The sequence below is a fragment of the Pristiophorus japonicus genome, chromosome 5 (genome assembly GCF_044704955.1).
Source record: "Pristiophorus japonicus isolate sPriJap1 chromosome 5, sPriJap1.hap1, whole genome shotgun sequence".
NCBI classification, from domain to species: domain Eukaryota; kingdom Metazoa; phylum Chordata; class Chondrichthyes; family Pristiophoridae; genus Pristiophorus; species Pristiophorus japonicus.
In genome coordinates, this window is record NC_091981.1 from 261,377,423 (window position 1) to 261,397,396 (window position 19,974).

The window sequence follows — 19,974 nt, forward strand, 5'->3', positions numbered from 1 at the left end:
AGGGTCAGGGGAAGGGCCGAGGGGCACAGTGCAGGACAGAGGGTCAGGGGAAGAGCCAAGGGTCACGGTCAGGACAGGGGAAGGGGGAAGGGCCAAGGGTCACAGAGCAGGACAGGGGATCAGAGGAAGGGTCGAGGGTCACGGTGCAGGACAGGGGTCGGGGGAAAGGCCGAGTGTCAAGGTGCAGGACAGGGGAAGGGGAAGGGCTGAGCGTCACAGTGCAGGACAGGGGTCGGGGGAGGGGGGGGCGGGGGGAGGGCCGAAGGTCACGGTGCAGGACAGGGGAAGGGGAAGGGCCAAGCGTCACGGTGCAGGACAGGGGAAGGGGAAGGGCCAAGTGTCACGGTGCAGGACAGGGGAAGGGGAAGGGCCAAGTGTCACGGTGCAGGACAGGGGAAGGAGAAGGGCCAAGTGTCACGGTGCAGGACAGGGGAAGGGGGATTAAATCCAACAGGATCTGCTCTCATTGAATATATTTAAGGTGGGGATAAACAGATTTTTGAACGATCAGGAAGTTAAGGTTTATGGGGAGCGGGCAGGCAAGTGTAGTTGAGGCCAAGATCAGATCATCTATGATCTTATTGAATGGCAGAGCAGGCTCGAGGGGCCAAATGCTGCTGCTCCTATGTTCTTAAAATAGGGAGCCAATGGAGGTTAGCAAGAGCAGGGGTGATAAGGGAGTGGGATTTAAGCACAGGATAGGAATGCAGGTAGCAGAATTTTTGGAGCACAAGTTAGGCGGAGCAGCAGTTTTTCATTAAAAGGGGTTCGGGATTATTCACCCTCTGGGATATATCCTGCATTAGGAGAAAGTATTTGGCCATGCAGAACGAGAAGCAATATGGTTTACGTAGGTCCAGACAGATCTAGTTGTGAAGAACCAGGGCAGTCATGAGTCGGGTGCACTCAAGCTTCTGGCCCTCAAATTGGAGGAAGCAAGTAGGTACTGAATCGAGGAATAGAATTAGTATACTAAATTTATAATAACATGGGAAACCAATCTGAAAATCAGCAATTAAAAATATCACAAGCAGTTACCTTAGAAGTGAGAAGTCTGTATTCACATATCGAAAAGCAGATCTGACACTATTACAATTACCGTCTCCCCACCACCACCATCGCAGAAGAATTTGATGGGGAGTTCAAGACACAAACACATTTCAGTTCGACATTATTAGTTGACTGCTCTGCAGTACTTCTCAAGATCATCATATTAAAAGGATTATATACATAGCAAATATTTAACATCTTTACAAATTCACACATGAATAGGTATTTGTACCATGAGCAAACACCCATATCAAAAATTCACAAAGGAAAAATAAAAGCTGGTCTCAAACTTTGCTTTATGAAGTTGAGCAATATGCTAGATCATGTTTTAGTTACTAGCTGAAAACAACATTCAATTATAGCGACAAAACTGAGCATTTTTCCGGACCTGTTGGTTAACAAAGCTGTGCTCGATATAAAGTGTAAATATTCCAAAACCAATTTAAATTTAAAATAAAAACATGCACAACACTAAACCCCCTTCGCCTCAAAAAACAGATTCTGTCTTTACCTCCATATTTATCCCACGTCACAGATAAAAACATTTAACTAGAATAAGACAAATATAACAGCAGGTACAGTCCTTAAAATTATTCAGTAAGGAAACCCCAATAATTAACTAGCTTTGCATTAAAACTCTGGGATTCAATTTACAGTAAAGAATTTTCCCTATTCAGTGAGCTAGAAGCGAGGATTGTAGACACAAAGGGATAGCTGTCAATGAACAAATGTCTACGTCAAACTGAACTTAGCTATTCTCTATCCTGTCAATGGTGTATGTAAACACATTGAAAACAGCAATTAGCAAACACTACACTCTCTTTTCTTTCTAAGCTGCTGAATCATGTGATTGAAGGTAAAAGTCGCCTTAGTAACCAGTAATAATGACAGTATTCAGCAGGCAAGAAACAGGAGCACACCACTCACTGCCGTTGCACAGGTTGGTATTTTACCCCAAAGCAGCCTCAGCAGACAACAGAATTTAGGTATTTAAAAATTAACTAAAACCTCCCAATTAAATTGGTCCTACTAGGGTAGAAATGCATCTTTTTGAATGATATTTGAAAGACTTTTTACAACAGGTATTTCATAACTATAACAGATACAAACAGTCACAATATTTCACCCACTTAAACATGAAGTAGGTTGTAAATTAAGATCAAATCTCAGAAAATATCAGTCTAAGTAATTCATTAAAAATAACTTGCATGTATATGAAATATGTATACATAGAAAATGTCACAAGTTGCTTCACAGGAGAGTTGTTGTGTATCTGTAAAACATGCACTCCCATGTTCTGCCACCAGGGAGCGCATCCCCTGAAGTCCCAAGGGATCCCAGCATCCCTTGGGAGCACTGTATATAAGTCGGTCCCCCTAAGGCCTGTTCCTCACTCTTAATAAAGACTGAGGTCATTGTTACTTTAACTCCACGTGTGCAGTCTCATCTGTGTTAGGAATACAATAAGAGTAATCAGACAAAAATGATCACCGAGCCAAATAAAGGAGCTATTAGGAGGAGTGACTAAATGCTTGGTCGAACAAGTGGGAGAGGAGAGGGAAGTGGAGAGGCAGAGAGGTTTAGGGAGGATCTCCAAAACTTAGGGCCTAGACACCTGAAGGCACGGTCACTAACTGTGGGGAAAGGGAGTGGGAGATGCACAAGGCCCGAGTTAGAGGATCACAGAGTTATCGGAAGATTGTAGGGTTAGATGAGAACACAAAGGGCCATGAAGGGATTTGGAGACAAGGATGAGCATTTTAAATTGTAGGTATTTGGGGACTGGGATTAAATGGAGGTCAGTGATCATAGGGCTGATGGATGAATGGGATTTGGTGTAGGTTAGGATACGAGTTAAGAGTTTTGGGTGAGCTCAATATATGGAGGGTGAGAGGCTACCAGGAGAACATTGGAATTGAGTCTGGAGGTGACTTAAGCAGCAAATGGGATGAGGCGGGGGGCAGAGACAAGCAGTAAGGGAAGTGAAAGTAGGTGGTATTTCTGATTGAGAGCATATGGGGTCAAAAACTCAGCTCGGGATCACATAGAACGCCAAGCTTGCGACCAGCCTGGTTTAGCCGAGACAATGGCGGGGGGAGCAGGATGGAATCGGTGGTGAAGGAACGGATTATGTGGGGGTGGGGGCCGAAGACAATGGCTTCAGTCTTCCCAATGTTTAACTGGAGGAAATTGCGACTCATTCAGGACTGGGTGATGGACAAGCAGGTTGACAACACAGACAGTGGAGGGGTCGAGAGAGGTGGTGGAGAGGTAGAGCTGCATTTCATCAGCATACATGTGGAGCCCGATGCTGTGTCTTCAGATAATGTCGCTGAGGGGCAGGAATAGGAGATGGCCAAGGATAGATCCATGGAGCACTCGAGGTAACAGTGCACAGGCGGGAAGAGAAGTTATTGCAAGAAATGCTATGGCTACGATTGCAGCAAGATGGTATGGTCAACATGTTCCCTCTTATTTTTTGGGGGGTGCGCGGCATCTTTAAGGCTGTGTGGCCCATTCAAAATACCACGCATGCGCGGTTTATCACATTGAAAAGCCGGCAAGCCAGCTGCACAGAAGATCCTGAGAGCTGCACGGCCACGCAGCTTAAAGGGAACATTGGTGGTCAGCCATGTCAAAGGCTGCAGAGAGGTCGGGAAGGATGACGAGGGATAGTGTTCCACAGTCAGAGGCTGTCACTTTTAACTTTCATTAGTGAGGTTTCAGTAATGTCTTTTGGAACTTGCAAGTTTTTTTAACTGCTTAAAAATGAGAGAGAAATTAGTGAGGTTTCAATGCTGAGGCAGAGGTGGAAACTTGATTGGAGAGCTTCAACCATGGAGTTGCGGCAAAGATGGGCATGGGTTTGGAGATGACAACACGTTCAAGGACTTGAGAGGAAAGGGGCCAGAATTCACAACATAAACCCAACTTGTAAAGTGCAGCAGCTATTACCAAATTTGGAGGTGTGGCAAACAATGAGGATGATGCCAATCAACTGCAATAGGACATAGATAGGCTGGCAGAATTTAGTAGGGCATACAAGTGACAGATGGAATTTAATTTAGAGAACTGTGTGGTGATGCATTTTGAGAGCTGGGCTCCAGTTGTCCTGGTTAATCCTTGCCAGTGGACCAAGACCTAGCTCTGTAAGGCCCATGTGGTGGCTGGGATGCAACGGCCATCACACGTTAAAAGAAATCCACGCACAGGCGTCTTCCACCCTTCAGGATGTAGTTCGGGATCCGGAATATCATTGAAACACCTGTGAACTCATCCGCTATCGGCGTGGAAGCAAGTCATCCTTGTTTCGAGGGACTGCCTACGATGATGGATGCATTTTGGCAGAAGGGATAGGGAGAGACAATATAGACATAATGGCACAGTTCTAAAGAGTGCGCAGGGACAAGGGCACCTGGGGGTTCATGTGCATAGATCTTTGAAGGTGGTAGGACATATTGAAATAGTAGTTAGCAAAGCATATGGGATCATAGGCTTCATAAATAGAAGTATTAAGTACAAAAGAAGTTTTGCTGAACCTTTATAAAGCTCTGGTTAGATCACTATTGGAGTATTGCGACCAGTTCTAGTCACCACACTTTCGGAAGGATGTGAAGGTCGTTGAGAGGGTGCAGAGGAGGTTCACCAGAATGGTTCCAGGGATGAGGGATTTTAGCTACAAGGTTAGTTTGGAGAAGCTGGGTTTATTCTCCTTGGAGCAAAGGAGGTTGAGGGGAGATTTTATAGAGTACAACAAGATTATGACAGGTTTGGATAAAGTAGACAAAGAAAAGCTGTTCCCATTAGCTGATGGTACAAGGACTAGGGGACACAGATTTAAGGTTTTGGGCAAAAGATACAGGGGGGGGATGTGAGAAAGAATGTTTTTTTATGCAGCAAGTGGGAATGACCTGGAACTCGCTGCCTACGAGGGTGGTGCAAGCGAAGATGATCAATGATTTCAAAAGGAAATTGGATAGGCACTTGAGGGAAATAAACTTGCGGGGCTACGGGGATAGAGCAGGGGAATGGGACTGACTGGATTGCTCTACAGAGAGCAGGCATGGACTCGATGGGCCGAATGGCCGCCTTCTGTGCCGTAATGACTATGACTATAGGGAGGTAACCATTTAAACCATTGGAGACAACCATTCTCCTTTTCTGCACTCTTTCACCAGAATCACTAAAAACAGACTATCTGGTCATTTAACTCACTGCTGCTTGTGGGACCTTGCTGTGTGAAATTGGTTGTCACATTTCCCTACATTACATAAGTGACTACACTTCAAGAGTATTTCATTAGATATGAAGTGCTTGGGACATTCTGGAGACATCAAAGACACTAACTAAATCAAGTTCTTTCAAAAAAGTGCATGCCGTATTTAGTGGGTCACACAAATAACTGATACCCAAATGCTGCAAGGTGTGCTTGCCACCAGCACTTGCATGCATGCTGCACTGCAATGCACACATACAATGGAGGATGTAGTCTACATGCTTAGTTTTCTGAGTATGCTGCCAATTTCTAATATTTAGATGTTTTTCTATGTGCTTCCAGGTGAAAGCTGCACGCAACTGTGAACACACTGATGGTTGTACGAAGGAACTTACCCAGTCTGAAGGGATGGCTCTGGGAATCTATAAAGAGGTAATACTGGATGAAGTGGCCATAACAAGTGAAGAGTAGCTGGAGGTGATAGGCAAGGAAATATTGGAGAACCTAAAGAAGTTGATCAATGACCAAAAAAAACTTATTTCTAAGAGTATGACGATCCTTCTGAATGGTATTTGAAAGTGAAGGGATGCACCTGCGACATGTCCTGGGATGCATGGCAATTTCCTGGAAATTCCTTAGCAGGGAGCTCCTGAGGACAGAGGGAGCAAGCCCAGACAGTTCCTCTCGAGTGCTGCGAGTGCAAATATCAAGGGCCTTGGACTTCATCTTACAGGAATCTCTCAACGTCACCGTGGACAAGCGGAGGAATCGGCTTTAGAAATTTGTATTGGCATGGCAGAAGGGCAGATGGGGTAGCTTCCTCTCAAGAAAATGCATCCCATCCAGCTTTTGTCAGCAAAGGATTGATGAACTACAGCTAGCAGGCAGATATAGTTCCAGCCATAACATCTGACGGCCCAGCACCAGATGGTGTAACGTAGTGACATGATATAGTACATGGAACTGTACAGCATGATATTTTATTCATCTGCAATTCACGTGTGGATGGCAGTTCTAGTTATTACTGGAAACAGTTTTCAACGAGTGACTGATGTACCAATCATCCAGGATGCACCTCTGATTTCTCCATTTCCTCCTTGATTTCTGCTGAAAGACAATGCTCCTCATTCCCTTCGTATTGAAAAATCGTGCACACATGCAGCAAATCCTGAAAATCCTTCCTGATCAGTGGAGGAGCACCCCCACAACTTATTCAAACAGGGAGAGGTGAGAGAGGAGGGGGAAGGGAGAAAGAGAGAAATAAAGAAATTGTGGAGAGGCATAGGAACATAGGAATTGCTAGACTATGATCCTGGTCGTCGCATGATACAATGATAATGGAGTTGTTGACTAATCATTGCAATCAATCTCTGTCAATTAGTCTATAACAGACCCAGATACAAGGTGAGGAAACCACAGTAGTGGAAAGCTTTGAGAACGATAGATCCAAAACCATCTATTCGTCCGAAACATGCTACACTTACCATATGTCATGTCTCCAATTAATCATATCCTGCATCCCAAAATATTTTTCTGACAAATCTTATTTCCATTTGAATGAATCAACACTATTTGCTTCCACCATTTCCCTAGGGAGCTTGTTCCATAAATTTACCATTTGCTCACTGAAACAATGTGCGTAATTAGTTTTGAATTTACCCACCCCTTCACGTGTTCTCTTGTTCAAAAGAGGGGGAAGAGAGGAGGAGGAGATATTTGTGGTATCGGGGGGGGGGTAGAAATGAGAGATAATTACATAGAAATAACATGGAGACAGGTTTTTGACCCAATGTAGGGTCTCTTATTCTTAGCAGTTGACAAGGCTCGAGTCCGGTGGTAGTATCCAGGCAAACTTTATTAGCTCAGTTACATCTTGCAGTTACTAAGAATACGCACGCTACCGCGTTTTACAGCTTCAGTTATCGTCGTGAACGGGGGGTGTCCCATCCTTCTCTACACGGGCTATTCCCTGATTGGACCCCCTGCTGTTACTGGGGTCAGTTGTCAACTCCGGACTGGCCACTGGTTATGACCCAGCCGTCCATTTCAGATAACAACCGCCTTGGTCATGATGTGATTACCACATACTGCCCCTTCTTCCTACTGTTCACTGTCTCGCGGCATGTTCCTGTTATCTGGTCGGAACAGCGCTTAACCCGGTCGGTGACTGTGCTTTGGCCCCGACCACGCTGCAACCTTTTCCATTGTTAGTGAGCACGTACACAGCATGCAGCTACTATATAATTATAAAAATTCGTTAATCAGTTAACTAATTAATCAGGTCCCAGTTAATCAGGTCCCACACCCAACCACATACCTTCAATCACATATCTAACCTCTTCTGAAATGTTGATACAATCTCTGCTTCAATCACTACTTCATGCAGTGTATTCCACAGCCTCCTAACATTCTGTGTAAAAAAGTTTCTCCTGTTTTCAGTCCTAAATCTTTTACTTTTCATCTTCTATCAATTACCCTTCAAAGCTTTTCCCAAAGTATAATTATTACTTTTATTTTTTGGACCAAAATGCACCATGTCATTTACAACAGATTGCATTTGCCACTTTTACATACAAACATACAAAAAATGAGACAGGTAAAAACCATCTGTCCCATACAATTGCAAATACTTTGTGTATCACAACATATACACTCCATCCCACCTGAAACCATGTGATCTCCTGGGAGAGGCAAAAAAAAGTTAAAAAACCATGGTGATTTTGGGGGGGAAAAATCTGGGAAATTCCTCTCCGACCCATCTAGGCGATCGAAGCTAGTCCAGGAGATCACATTCCATCTGGTATCCCCTTGCAGCTTCCTTCAGAATTATTTCCTGTGCAAATTTTAGCATCACCTGCAAATCTTGGTACCACTCCCTCGAGTTTTCAATTCAAATCGTTGACAAATAGTGACCATCTGCGGTCTCAGGGCAGAACCCTGTGGAATACCGCCATCCACTTCCAAACACTGAGAACCTGAAGTGAGCTCCTACTTTCTCTTTCCTTCGCCCAACCAGTTTTTAAATCCAATTTTCTGCCCTTCCCCTGATTCCATACCATTTACTCATATCGAATAGTCTCCTGCATGGTATTTTGTCAAGATTTTTATACCACATTGTCAACTACATATGCAAGAAGTGTGTCCAGCTGCAGCTCCCGACAGACCGCATTGCGGCACTGGAGCTGCGGATGGATTCACTGTGGAGCATCCGCGCTGCTGAGGATGTGGTGAATAGCACGTTTAGTGAGTTGATCACACCGCAGGGAAAGGTTGCACCGACAGATAGGGAATGGATGACCATCAGCCAGAGCAGTGGAAGGAAGGTAGTCCAGGGATCCTCTGCAGTCATCTCCCTCCAAAACAGATACACCACCTTGGGGGAGATGACTCATCAGGGGAAGGCAGCAGCAGCCAAGTCCATGGCACCAGGGATGGCTCTGCTGCACAGGAGGGCATGAAAAAGATTGGGAGAGCTACAGTGGTCGGGGATTCTATTGTAAGGGGAACAGATAGGCATTTTTGCGGCCGCAAACGAGACTCCAGGATGGTATGTTGCCTCCCTGGTGCAAGGGTCAAGGATGTCTCAGAGCGGGTGCAGCGCATTCTCGAGGGGGAGGGTGAACAGCCAGCTGTCATGGTACATATACATACCGACGATATTGGTAAAAAACGGGATTAGGTCCTACAAGCTGAATTTAGGGAGCTAGGAGATAAATTAAAAAGTAGGACCTCAAAAGGTAGTAATCTCAGGATTGCTACCAGTGCCAGAATAGGAATTGCAGGATAGCTCAGATGAATACGTGGCTTGAGGAATGGTGCAACGGGAAGGGATTCAAATTCCTGGGACATTGGAACCGATTCTGGGGGAGGTGGGACTAGTACAAAGCAGACGGTCTGCACCCGGGCAGGACCGGAACCAATGTCCTAGGCGGTGTGTTTGCTAGTGCTGTTGGGAAGGGTTTAAACTAAAATGGCAGGAGGATGGGTATCTATGCAGGGAGACAGAGGGAAGTAAAAAGGGAGCAGAAGCAAAAGAGTGGAGGGCAGAGAAATCAAGGGTAAAAATCAAAAAGTGCCACATTACAATATAATTCAAAAAAGGACAAAGAGTGTTAAAAAAACAAGCCTGAAGGCTCTGAGTCTCAATGTAAGGAGCATTCGTAATAAGGTGGATGAATTGACTGCGCAGATAGCTGTTAACGGATATGATGTAATTGGGATTGCGGAGACATGGCTCCAAAATAACCAAGGCTTGGAACTCAACATCCAGGGGTATTCAATATTCAGGAATTACAGACAGGAAGGAAAAGGAGGTGGGCTACCGTTACTGGGTAAAGAGGAGATTAATGCAATAGTAAGGAAGGACTTTAGGGTCGATGATGTGGAATCTATATGGGTAGAGCTGCGAAACACCAAAGGGCAGAAAACATTAGTGGGAGTTGTGTACAGACCACCAAACAATAGTAGGGAGGTTGGGGATGGCATCGGTGGTGAGGAAAATGCTGGAGTCAATTATTAAAGATGTAATAGCAGCGCATCTGGAAAGCAGTGACAGGATCGGTCCAAGTTAGCATGGATATAAATCCATGCTTGACAAATCTTCTGGAATTTTTTAAGGATGTAGCTAGTAGAGTGGACAAGGGAGAACCAGTGGATGTAGTGTATTTGGACTTTCAAAAGGCTTTTGACAAGGTCCCACACGAGAGATTAGTGTGCAAAATTAAGGCACATGGTATTGGGGGTATTGTACTGAAGTGGATAGAGAACTGATTGGCAGACAGGAAGCAAAGAGTGGGAATAAACAGGTCCTTTTCAGAATGGCAGGCAATAACTAGTGGAGTGCCGCAGGGTTCAGTGCTGGGACCCTAGCTATTTACAATATACATTAATGATTTAGATGATGGAATTGAAGTTTGCAGATGATACCAAGCTGGGTGGCAGTGCGAACTGCGAGGAGGATGCTAAGAGGCTGCAGGGGGACTTGGACAGGTTAGGTGAGTGGGCAAATGCATGGCAGATGCAGTAGAATGTGGATAAATGTGAGGTTATCCACTTTGGTGGCAAAAACAGGAAAGCAGATTATTATCTGAATGGTGACAGATTAGTAAAAGGGGAGGTGCAAAGAGACCTGGGTGTCATGGTACATCAGTCACTGAAGGCAGGCATGCAGGTACAGCAGGCAGTAAAGAAAGCAAATGGCATGCTGGCCTTCATAGCAAGGGGATTTGAGTATAGGAACAGGGAGTTCTTACTGCAGTTGTACAGGGCCTTGGTGAGACCACGCCTTGAGTACTGTGTGCAGTTTTGGTCTCCTAATCTGAGGAAGGACATGCTTGCTATTGAGGGGGTGCAGCGAAGGTTCACCAGACTGATTCCCGGGATGGCAGGACTGACATATGAGGAAAGACTGGATCGGCTAGGCTTATACTCACTGGAATTTAGAAGAATGAGAGGGGATCTCATAGAAACTTATAAAATAATTCTGACGGGACTGGCCAGGTTAGATGCAGGTAGAATGTTCCCGATGTTGGGGAAGTCCAGAACCAGGGGTCACAGTCTAAGGATAAGGGGTAAGCCATATAGGACCGAGATGAGGAGAAACTTTTTCACCCAGAGAGTTGTGAACCTGTGGAATTCTCTGCCACAGAAAGTTGTTGAGTCCAGTTCGTTGGACATAATCAAAAGGGAGTTAGATGTGGCCCTTACGGCTAAAGGGATCAGGGGGCAAGGAGAGAAGGCAGAGGTAGGGTACTGAGGTTGCATGATCAGCCATGATCATATTGAATGGCGGTGCAGGCTCGAAGGGCCGAATGGCCTGCTCCTATTTTCTATGTTTCTATGTTTCCTTTCTGAAATCTGAATTTGCGGTTTCTAATTATTTTCTCTTCATCTATTTAGTCATTCCTCTTTAATTAAGGATTGCAAAACTTTCCCTACCGCAAATGTTAAACTAACTAGCCTATAATTACCTGGGTTAGCTCTGTCTGCCTTATTGACAGTAGGTATTAAATTCCCTAGTCCCCCAACACACGACCACTGTCAATAAAATCCTTTCCTTTATTATAATATTTCTCACCTCACTTTTAACCGTTTGAAAATACTGCGGTCAGTGGGGGAAGGCCATGAGTAGTGGAAAATTACAGGTTTGATCCCCTGTCTATGCTGAGTTTGCTGAACTCAGCCAAGGAGCAGTGTGGACATACAAAGTGGCCCATACTTGAGGTAGGGAAACGGCGGGGGAAAAAAAACAAACAAAGGTTAGGTGTTTTTTTTTTTAAATCCCTTATCTTAATTGAACATTAGCTCAACTGCACAGTTGCCGAGGCTTGGCTGAGGTGGCCTAAGCAGTCGAACAGACTGCCAAGCCATCAAGGCCTGCACACAAAGAACGGCTATTTGGGTGAGATCCTGGAGTGTTTCTGGGGCCATGTTTCTATACCCAGACGAGTCAATATCTTAGCGGTTGGCAGGGGGGGGGGGGGGGGGGGGGGGGAAGAATGATAGTGTTGTAGGCATTAGGCACCCGAGAGCAACGGCACCTGTAGTACAAGGTTAGAACTATATGTAACTTGAATCATAAAATTGCTACCAGTGAAGCCTCAAGGGATTTCTGTTAGCTGAATTAGACCGCATTCCTGGAAACTGATAATTGTTGTTTCCCACACACAGGAATAACAAGCAAATTCTGCAGGTGTCTTTAATCAGCCAGGCCTCAGGACTAAATGTTCTGGTGGAAGTAAGGACAATATGACTCGAACAGGATTAAGATAAGGAGGCTACCAAAGACAGCACCCAAGGACAGTAAGATAAAGGGGGGCCTGGAACATGAGTCGTTCCTAGCAACACATGAGCCACTTTACGTTTAGAGACTAACTCTATCTATTGGTCTAATGTAACTGTAGTAAACTGTTGTATGTAACTGTAGTAAACTGTTGTAAAACATATAAAGATCCATGAAACCCTTTGTTCTGCGGAGTGAAGTGCCTGGATCCAGTCCTGAGGCTTCCTCCCCACTGGCGTCAATAAAGGCCGCATTGGCATTGGAACCGACTCTGAGTGTTGAGTGATTCTTCTGATAAAACACTAACACTAACAATAGACAGAACAAAATGTATGATATAATTATAGCCAACTAGAACGTAAGTTGAGCCAGATGATACCAAGGGCATAGCCATGGCTTTTGGGGCCTTGTCAGCTTGTATGAAGCTGTTGATCAGCGTTTTCTAGGTTGTCATGCATACTGAAGGTTGCAGAGGAAAGGAAGTTGGAGGGAAATAAGGGCTTTTTCCGTTTTCAGGTCTTTACAAAGAACAAGTTAGGAATAAGATCTGTGCACTGAGTTTCAATTTCAGCACAGAGAAGATAAAGACTGTGCAGGAACAGGTGGAACAAGATAGGGAAGTTCAGAAAAACAATAACTATACTGGTATTAATAAAACAAAGGAGAAAAGTCTCAATGGAGAGAGATGAGAGATGGATGCCCTGCAAGACTAGCTTTTTTTTGTATCCTGCGTCAGAGTGCAAGATGTTAGAAGGGCCTTTGCCTAGAAGTATTCAAGTCTTGGACGAGCTTGGTCTTAATGGAAAATTAAGAGTTTGAGAGGAAACGTAATTTGGTACAAGAGTGCACATAGAAATGGAACAGAGCGGAGTCATCATAATGAGATCGCCCGGTTACAGCCTTTAAAATAAAGAACTCGCACTTATATAGCATCTGATCAGATCCTCAGGACATCCCAAAGCGCTTCACAGTCAATGAATTACTTTCTGAACTGCAATCGCTATTATTACGCAAGTCAACATGGCAGCCAATTTGCACATGGCCAACAAATGAGATGAATAACCTGATGATCTGTTTTGGATGGTGTTAATTGTGAGAAGAATGTTGGCCAAAACACTAAGAAAACTTCCTGCTCAATGTTCCCCATTAGCTGCCTGGTGCATTCAGCAGGTCCCACGCAGCCAGTGAGCTGCTTTGGAATAGAAAAACTGGACATGCGTGGAATTTTGACAAAAGATTAGAGGGCACACTGTTCCTGCTCTTCAAAGAGGTAGTATGAACAAGCAGGCACTGCCTCATTTCAACGTGCGATACAAAGGACAGCACCTCTGACAATGCAGAATTCGCGAAATACTCCGCTAAACACAGCTCAGGTCCTGGAGTGCAGCTTGAGCTTGCAACCTTCTGACTCAGAGGCAAGCGTGCTACCAAATTCAATGTACTATTGTAAACGAAGAAAAAAAAACAACTTCAGGGCAGCTTAAGGAGGTTTTATATGAAGGACCCACTGCACGAACAGTGTGACAGCAACAAATTGAGATGCTGCTGATTGAGAAGCAGGAGCAGAGCGGCCCCTTTGTGTTACCGATTTAGTGGAAATGTACAAGCAATTGCTGAGAACTTGTGGTACAAATGAGAGTCTGTTATTACCGTGCAGTGTAATTGCTTAATGTTTCTTGACAGGATTATTGCTTAGTAACAATGCCTGTCAACATTTTGATCAGTGGTAACCTGGCCATTTTGTATTGTATGGGAACAATAGGCAAAATGGTCCATATTCCCATAAATGTGGGATAAATCTATGTGAATCTACTATATTGCCCATTGAACAATATCAGATCAAAAGCAACTTTGAAAATAACACTTCAAAACTATCATACATTACTGTAATCAACCAAGATTAATATTTCACCCTGCCACCCGTCCTCTTGGCTTCTTCCCACTTCCAGAATCAGCAACTAACAAAATACATATACTCATCAAAAGCTGGATTACTAAACATAAGAAAGAATGTTTGTATATTGTGATCTTCACGAGCGTCTGCCATTCATTTTAAGGAATTAAAATAAATGAAAACGTGCACACCACCACAGCTCTCTAGCCACGTTCAGTACATTTACACCAACCTCCACTGACTGCACACAGACTTCCTCACAGACAGCCGACATCATCGCTCCCTACAAATAGCAAGAAAACGAATGGCAATATTTTTACATTTAAAAAAAAAATATATGTAAACAAAAGCTTGGAGGGAATGAAAGGTTAAAATTCCAAAAATGGGCGGTGATAATATATAAAACTGGTTTAAAATATCAAAATTCCTCAATTAGACTCAACACACTCCCAGGTATTTATCACTTTCCAAATAATATACAGCATGTACACATTGAGCTGTAAAAATTATTAATGTTATGAGAACAGAAATACTATTTTATGCATAACATTTCTGATTGATATAATTTATTCCCATTAATTGTCCAGTACTTTTCCAGTTAAAATGACAATCTCTAATTTTTATTTAATGTAAATTTAAGTGTACAGTTTTACAATCTCCGTTCTCATCATTAATAATAATTCAACATATAAGGTGACCCACACACAGGATACCCCTTTAAAGAATAACATTATTAGCTACGCAAAAGATATCTGTGTCACCAAAAAGCAGGAGGTTTGACTTACATGCACACTGACTGTTCTGCATGCTGCCACCACTGTGCACAGACAGGCAGTAAAAGATGAGAAGCAAGAGAAATGAGAGCAGAAAATTGGGAACAGGAGAAGCGAATATTGTTGGAAGCTCAGAATTGATAGGAGGTTGGGACCGGGCTAGGAGCAGATGTGCGCGCTTTCCCAGAGTGAGCTCCAGAACCAATCACCACAATGACTCATGTATAAGATGCCTAGCACACCCATGTTCAACCATCAAACAAATAACCTCATTTCTAGTCTTGTAAATAGGGAATAATCATTCGTGTACAACTCTAACTTAATTTGTGCAATTACAAGTTTCTTCACCAACAATACTGCTTTTACTGAAAAAGCCTACATTAAATCTATACTTAACAGGATTATACACCAGTACATGAAACCTATTAACTGATTAAATGGATTATACCCATTTCTACATTATGAAATATTGTTATCAAGCTTAGTTAAAATAACTTAAGCTATTCCCAAATATTTAACGTTGAAGGTATATTTTTGTGCATGCTCACAAATTAAACGTCAAATTTAATGAATATTAATACAATGCATTTAATTTATACATAATGTGATGAAGTTATATTGTTTCTTGCATAATTATATTTTGTCTGTGCAGAAACAGTAAGTGGTTTGCATTTTAGTGCAATGTATTTCTTCCGTTCATTTATTGCAAATATATGTGTTTGTATTCACCATGACATCGGTATTTATTTCGCGCACTCTCAGCTTTTTCTTCAATACTTCAGCAGTTTAAGAAGGATGCACATAACCCATTTAACACTCAACAGCAAAAGCACACGATAGCAAGATCACAGAGGTTAGCTTTTTAACCTTAAATACAGGTGGAGGCATTGCACACAAAATCTGCTGCAAGGTCACTCCATTAAGTTTCTGCACACTGCTTTATTTAACATCCATCACTAACAAAAATGATGTCTCGGATTGAAAACAGAAAATGCTGGGAATACACAGCAGCTTCTGAAAAAAAGAGAAAAAAAACAAGTTAATGTTCCAGGTTGGGATGAAGGGTTTCAACCCAAAAGTTTAACCTGTTTCTTCATATTTTCAGATGGCGACGGATCTGCTGTGTATTACCAGCATGTGCAAGCAGGAGTCGAGTCTGGCCAGAAACTAATTCTTCCTTTCAGAGCTAAACTAATTTCGTTTTTTTTAAAGTTCATTTCTAATCACAGAATCAATTCAGTAGCCAATGCGTTTAAAATCGGTCAGGTAGTAGCACTGACGCCATCACAATCTCCAAGTTACCAATAACCAGTATTAGTTTACAATACCTGTCCTTCCAGCATTTCGCGCTGTGATGACACACGTTCCTGCTCAGAGCTGTTTGTCCTTCTAATAGAGATAGTGTGGGATTTACGCTTCTGTTTCACCTGCCGTGCAGCTGCACTGCTTCCACTTTCAATAGGCATCACTTCCTGGTGATCTCTTCACCTGGTCTCCTACAAAGATTTTTTTTTTAAGAACTTAGTATGCAACATTTGACAAATACCAAACACACACGTAGAATCATCGAATGATGCTGCACAAAAGGAGGCCATTTGGCCCATCGTGCCTGTGCCGTAATTTGTAATTCACTGGAAACATCCCTCACTCAATCACACCATTTACCAAGAGAGCCCAAAGCCACAGAATTACTTTATGCAGTGTCCTCACTGTTATGTAGCCAAATGTAACAGCCAATTTGCAAACAAAAAGCTGTCACAAATAGCAATAAGATGAATGTGTTAAACATTAAAGGGACACCCTCAAAGCCTCCCTGAAAAAGTGCAACATCCCCACTAACACCTGGGAGACCCTGGCAAAAGACCGCCCTAAGTGGAGGAAGTGCATCCAGGAGGGCGCTGAGCACCTCGAGTCTCATCGCCGAGAACATGCAGAAATCAAGCGCAGGCAGCGGAAAGAGCGTGCGGCAAACCTGTCCCACCCACCCTTTTCCTCAACGACTATCTGTCCCACCTATGACAGGGAGTGTGGTTCTCGTATTGGACTGTCCAGCCACCTAAGGACTCATTTTAAGAGTCGAAGCAAGTCTTCCTCGATTCCGAGGGACTGCCCACGATGATGATAGTCCTGGCCACTCAACATCAACTGAAACACATTCCAGTGGGGTCAATGTTTGGCAGTCAAAGCAGGCACCCAGCTGAATTTTCCCCAGTTAAAAATACTGCAGGTATGTTTTACATTGATGGCTCATTTCTATGCAAAGCTGCACTGTAATATCAGTTTTGTTACTTAAATGAGACAGTCATATGATAGGAGCTTTCCTCCGTTGCTTTGGTAGAGTACAATTTAAAAATGCTTAGAGAGTATACCCATAACAGAATTTTTGCACTCAGATTCTACTTTCTTGATTTACTTTGACATCTGATCTTTAGTGCCAAAAAACCTAAAAGAATGCTATCAGGTTTATATCAGAGATTCCCAAGAGAACAGCAATGGGATCAGAAGAATCTATCATTTTCTACCATCACTTTGAACAAATTCAAGTTTGTTTTTAAAATGCATTTTTCTATTGAACGTCACTTCAACATTCAAGAGCTTTTGCAATACACCTTAAAATTTTACAGCACTATATGAAGGATACGTCAAAAAAGTATTGATTTACAAAAAATAAATCAAGCGACTTGCATCAGATACCTCAGCAATGAAGGAAATATTTTGGCTATCCCTGTCAGAGAGACGGAGAAGAGAAAAGCAAGACAGGACAAAGAATGAGACAAAAACAATCAGCTACGAAGGGGTAAACACTCAAAAGGCAAAGGACACACCAAAATATAGCTGAAAAGAAACTTGAAATGAGAACAAAAGAGAGAACTAGACAGCGAGAAGGTAGGAGCAGAATCAGCTGGCAAGCTTACTCTGTCTGGGTGCTAACTGTTGGAATGCATACAGAGGATGCATATGTTCCAACCGTGCCAGCAGGGAGTTTTAAACTATTACAAGCATTTGAGCTGATAAAACGCTTTGCACAATATGCATCACCAAAATCCCCAGATTGCTAATAATCCTGCTGAAACAAAACATTTCCAGATTTCTAATATCCCTATAAATGCAATGCAAAGAGATCCTAGACTATTTCAGCCCTAATATACACACTACATGGCATGCAAACCACGACAGCTTACTGAGCCCACGCTTTCAAAGCAGAATATTTACAACTTGCATTTATCATGGATTTAACAGCATTTTTAATCACTTGAAGATAACAAGTAATCACAGATAAAACAGTGAAGTCGAAATACAAATGTTGTGCTTTGACCAAAAAGAATCATGTGAAATCCCCTGGATAGTTAACATATTCATTATTTCACCCTGACCCAATATTCATATACATTCCCAAATTCCTACCATGACTACTATTATTTTGCTCTATGCACCTGAACTTCTCATTACCTTAAAATCCCTTATTAACAAGATTTTAAAATAGAGCTGCTTGGAACAATATGTTGAAAAGTACAAAACATGCACACTATTTTTTGGAAGCAAAAGAACACTATTTCTGGTCTCTCAAAGACTAGGATAAGTACAGATGAGGGAGGCCATTCTCATCCTTCCACTGAAATCTATGATACCCACATCCCAACATCGAACTGCATCTTGACTGACTCCAGAGGTTTCGCCTCCATCATCTTACCCAGAAGACCATTCCAGGTATTAATCGCACTTTGGACAAAGTGCTTCCTGAAGTCAGTCCTAAAGCTGCCTTTTACCAGTTTGTACCTATATTCACTTGTTCTGCTGTTGTGTTTAAATTGAAACTATGCTCAGAATTATCCTTTTTAATCCCTTTAAAAAGACTGAGGAGGTCATGTTTCTCTCGCCTCTCCTCAGAACTCAGTCCTCCAATACTGAGGATCTACCTTGGCCTTTCTCTGCACCATTTCTAGGGCTCTCTCTGTTTTGGAGACCAGAATTAACCACAATATGGATGATGAAGTCTGACAAGAGCACTATACAGCTTTGCATGATACTTGGACTTGAACCTTATTGATTTAATGATAGTGTTATACTGAGAGATAAGCGGATTTTGGCATCTTTAACTTTGAAGTGAATCTTCACAACTGTGCATGCTAATGAACCTGCAACATACTATTAGGGACCCATGAACAAAGATATGTTTAACAAATTAAAATTAAAGCTCTATTATAGCCCAAATACAAACAGAATTCATACCATATATATTTCATTCTGTGGCATAATTCTGCAGATGTTTCAATTTGAATCAACCAGCACTACATTTAAAACATGTCTGCTCTTGTAAATATGGACACTCCCAGACAAGGTGTGATCTACCTTTTATTAAAAGAAACAAATACACTTTCACTTTTAGCACTTCGAACTAAACATTTAAACTGAAGAACAAATATTAATCAGCCTTCAACTTCCTTATTTTTGTCACCACAGTCTCTGAGAATGAGATTTTAAAGAGGTAGGATCCAGAGAAAGGTAGGTGATGAAATAAAGCATATCATTGTCATATTAATGGCCAGGAACAACATATTCTCACTGCTCTTGCAAAGTATGTCCTGCACAGATATATTGGTATAAACTACAGCAAGTCAGAACATGAATGAGCCGGGACCCTCTCCATTAACCGGCCGGAGAGCCGCTCCATTAACCGGCCGGGACACGTTCCATTAACCGGCCGGAGAGCCGGGACCCGCTCCATTAACCGGCCGGGACTCTCTCCATTAAACGGCCGGAGAGCGGGACTCGCTCCATTAACCGGCCGGAGAGCCGGGACCCGCTCCATTAAGCGGCAAGTCTGCAATTTCTCTCTCCATTTCTCACCTCCCTTCAAATCGACATCTTGCAGGTTCATCCGGGCTCTGTCACTGCAAAAGGTGAAAGGTCGGCGGATAAACACGGCCCGACTGCGCAAGTGCAGGATGTGCATTCGGAGCCGCCTCCTGCGCATGCTCTGGCCCAGTGCTGCCTTCACTTCACTCAATGCATTGCAGCTACACACTTCACATTGGTTGGCATGTTTTTGAACGTTGTAAAATGTTTGCATGTTTTAGTGAGGATTGTTTTTTTAATGCATTCATTGGTGGTGTAACTGGCAAGGCCAGCATTTATTGCTCACACCAAGTTGCCCTTGAGAAGGTGCTGGTGAGCTGCCTTCTTGAACCGTTGCAGTCCATGTAATGAAAGGGCTGTGCACTGAAACCATACCTACTGTCCCTGGCACACCTACCTACAA

The 19,974-nt window shown here is 43.0% G+C and overlaps 1 protein-coding gene across 7 annotated transcripts in view; it reads right to left on the reverse strand.

Moving 5' to 3' along the window:
- The window catches only part of wdr37 (WD repeat domain 37), a 156,408-nt gene extending 136,771 nt beyond the window's left edge, over nucleotides 1-19,637 (reverse strand). For 4 of the 7 annotated variants that reach the window (XM_070881578.1, XM_070881574.1, XM_070881580.1 and 1 more), the window contains exons 1-3: nucleotides 19,563-19,637; nucleotides 16,043-16,210; nucleotides 14,174-14,224 (exon numbers count right to left, since the gene is read on the reverse strand). In XM_070881578.1, the coding sequence (XP_070737679.1) occupies nucleotides 14,174-14,224; nucleotides 16,043-16,180 (189 nt within the window). In that variant the 5' untranslated portion in view covers nucleotides 16,181-16,210; nucleotides 19,563-19,637. The remainder of the gene's footprint in view (nucleotides 1-14,173; nucleotides 14,225-16,042; nucleotides 16,211-19,562) is intronic. The other 3 variants (XM_070881576.1, XM_070881581.1, XM_070881579.1) reach the window with 1 other exon arrangement.
- Nucleotides 19,638-19,974: the final 337 nt, after the last annotated feature.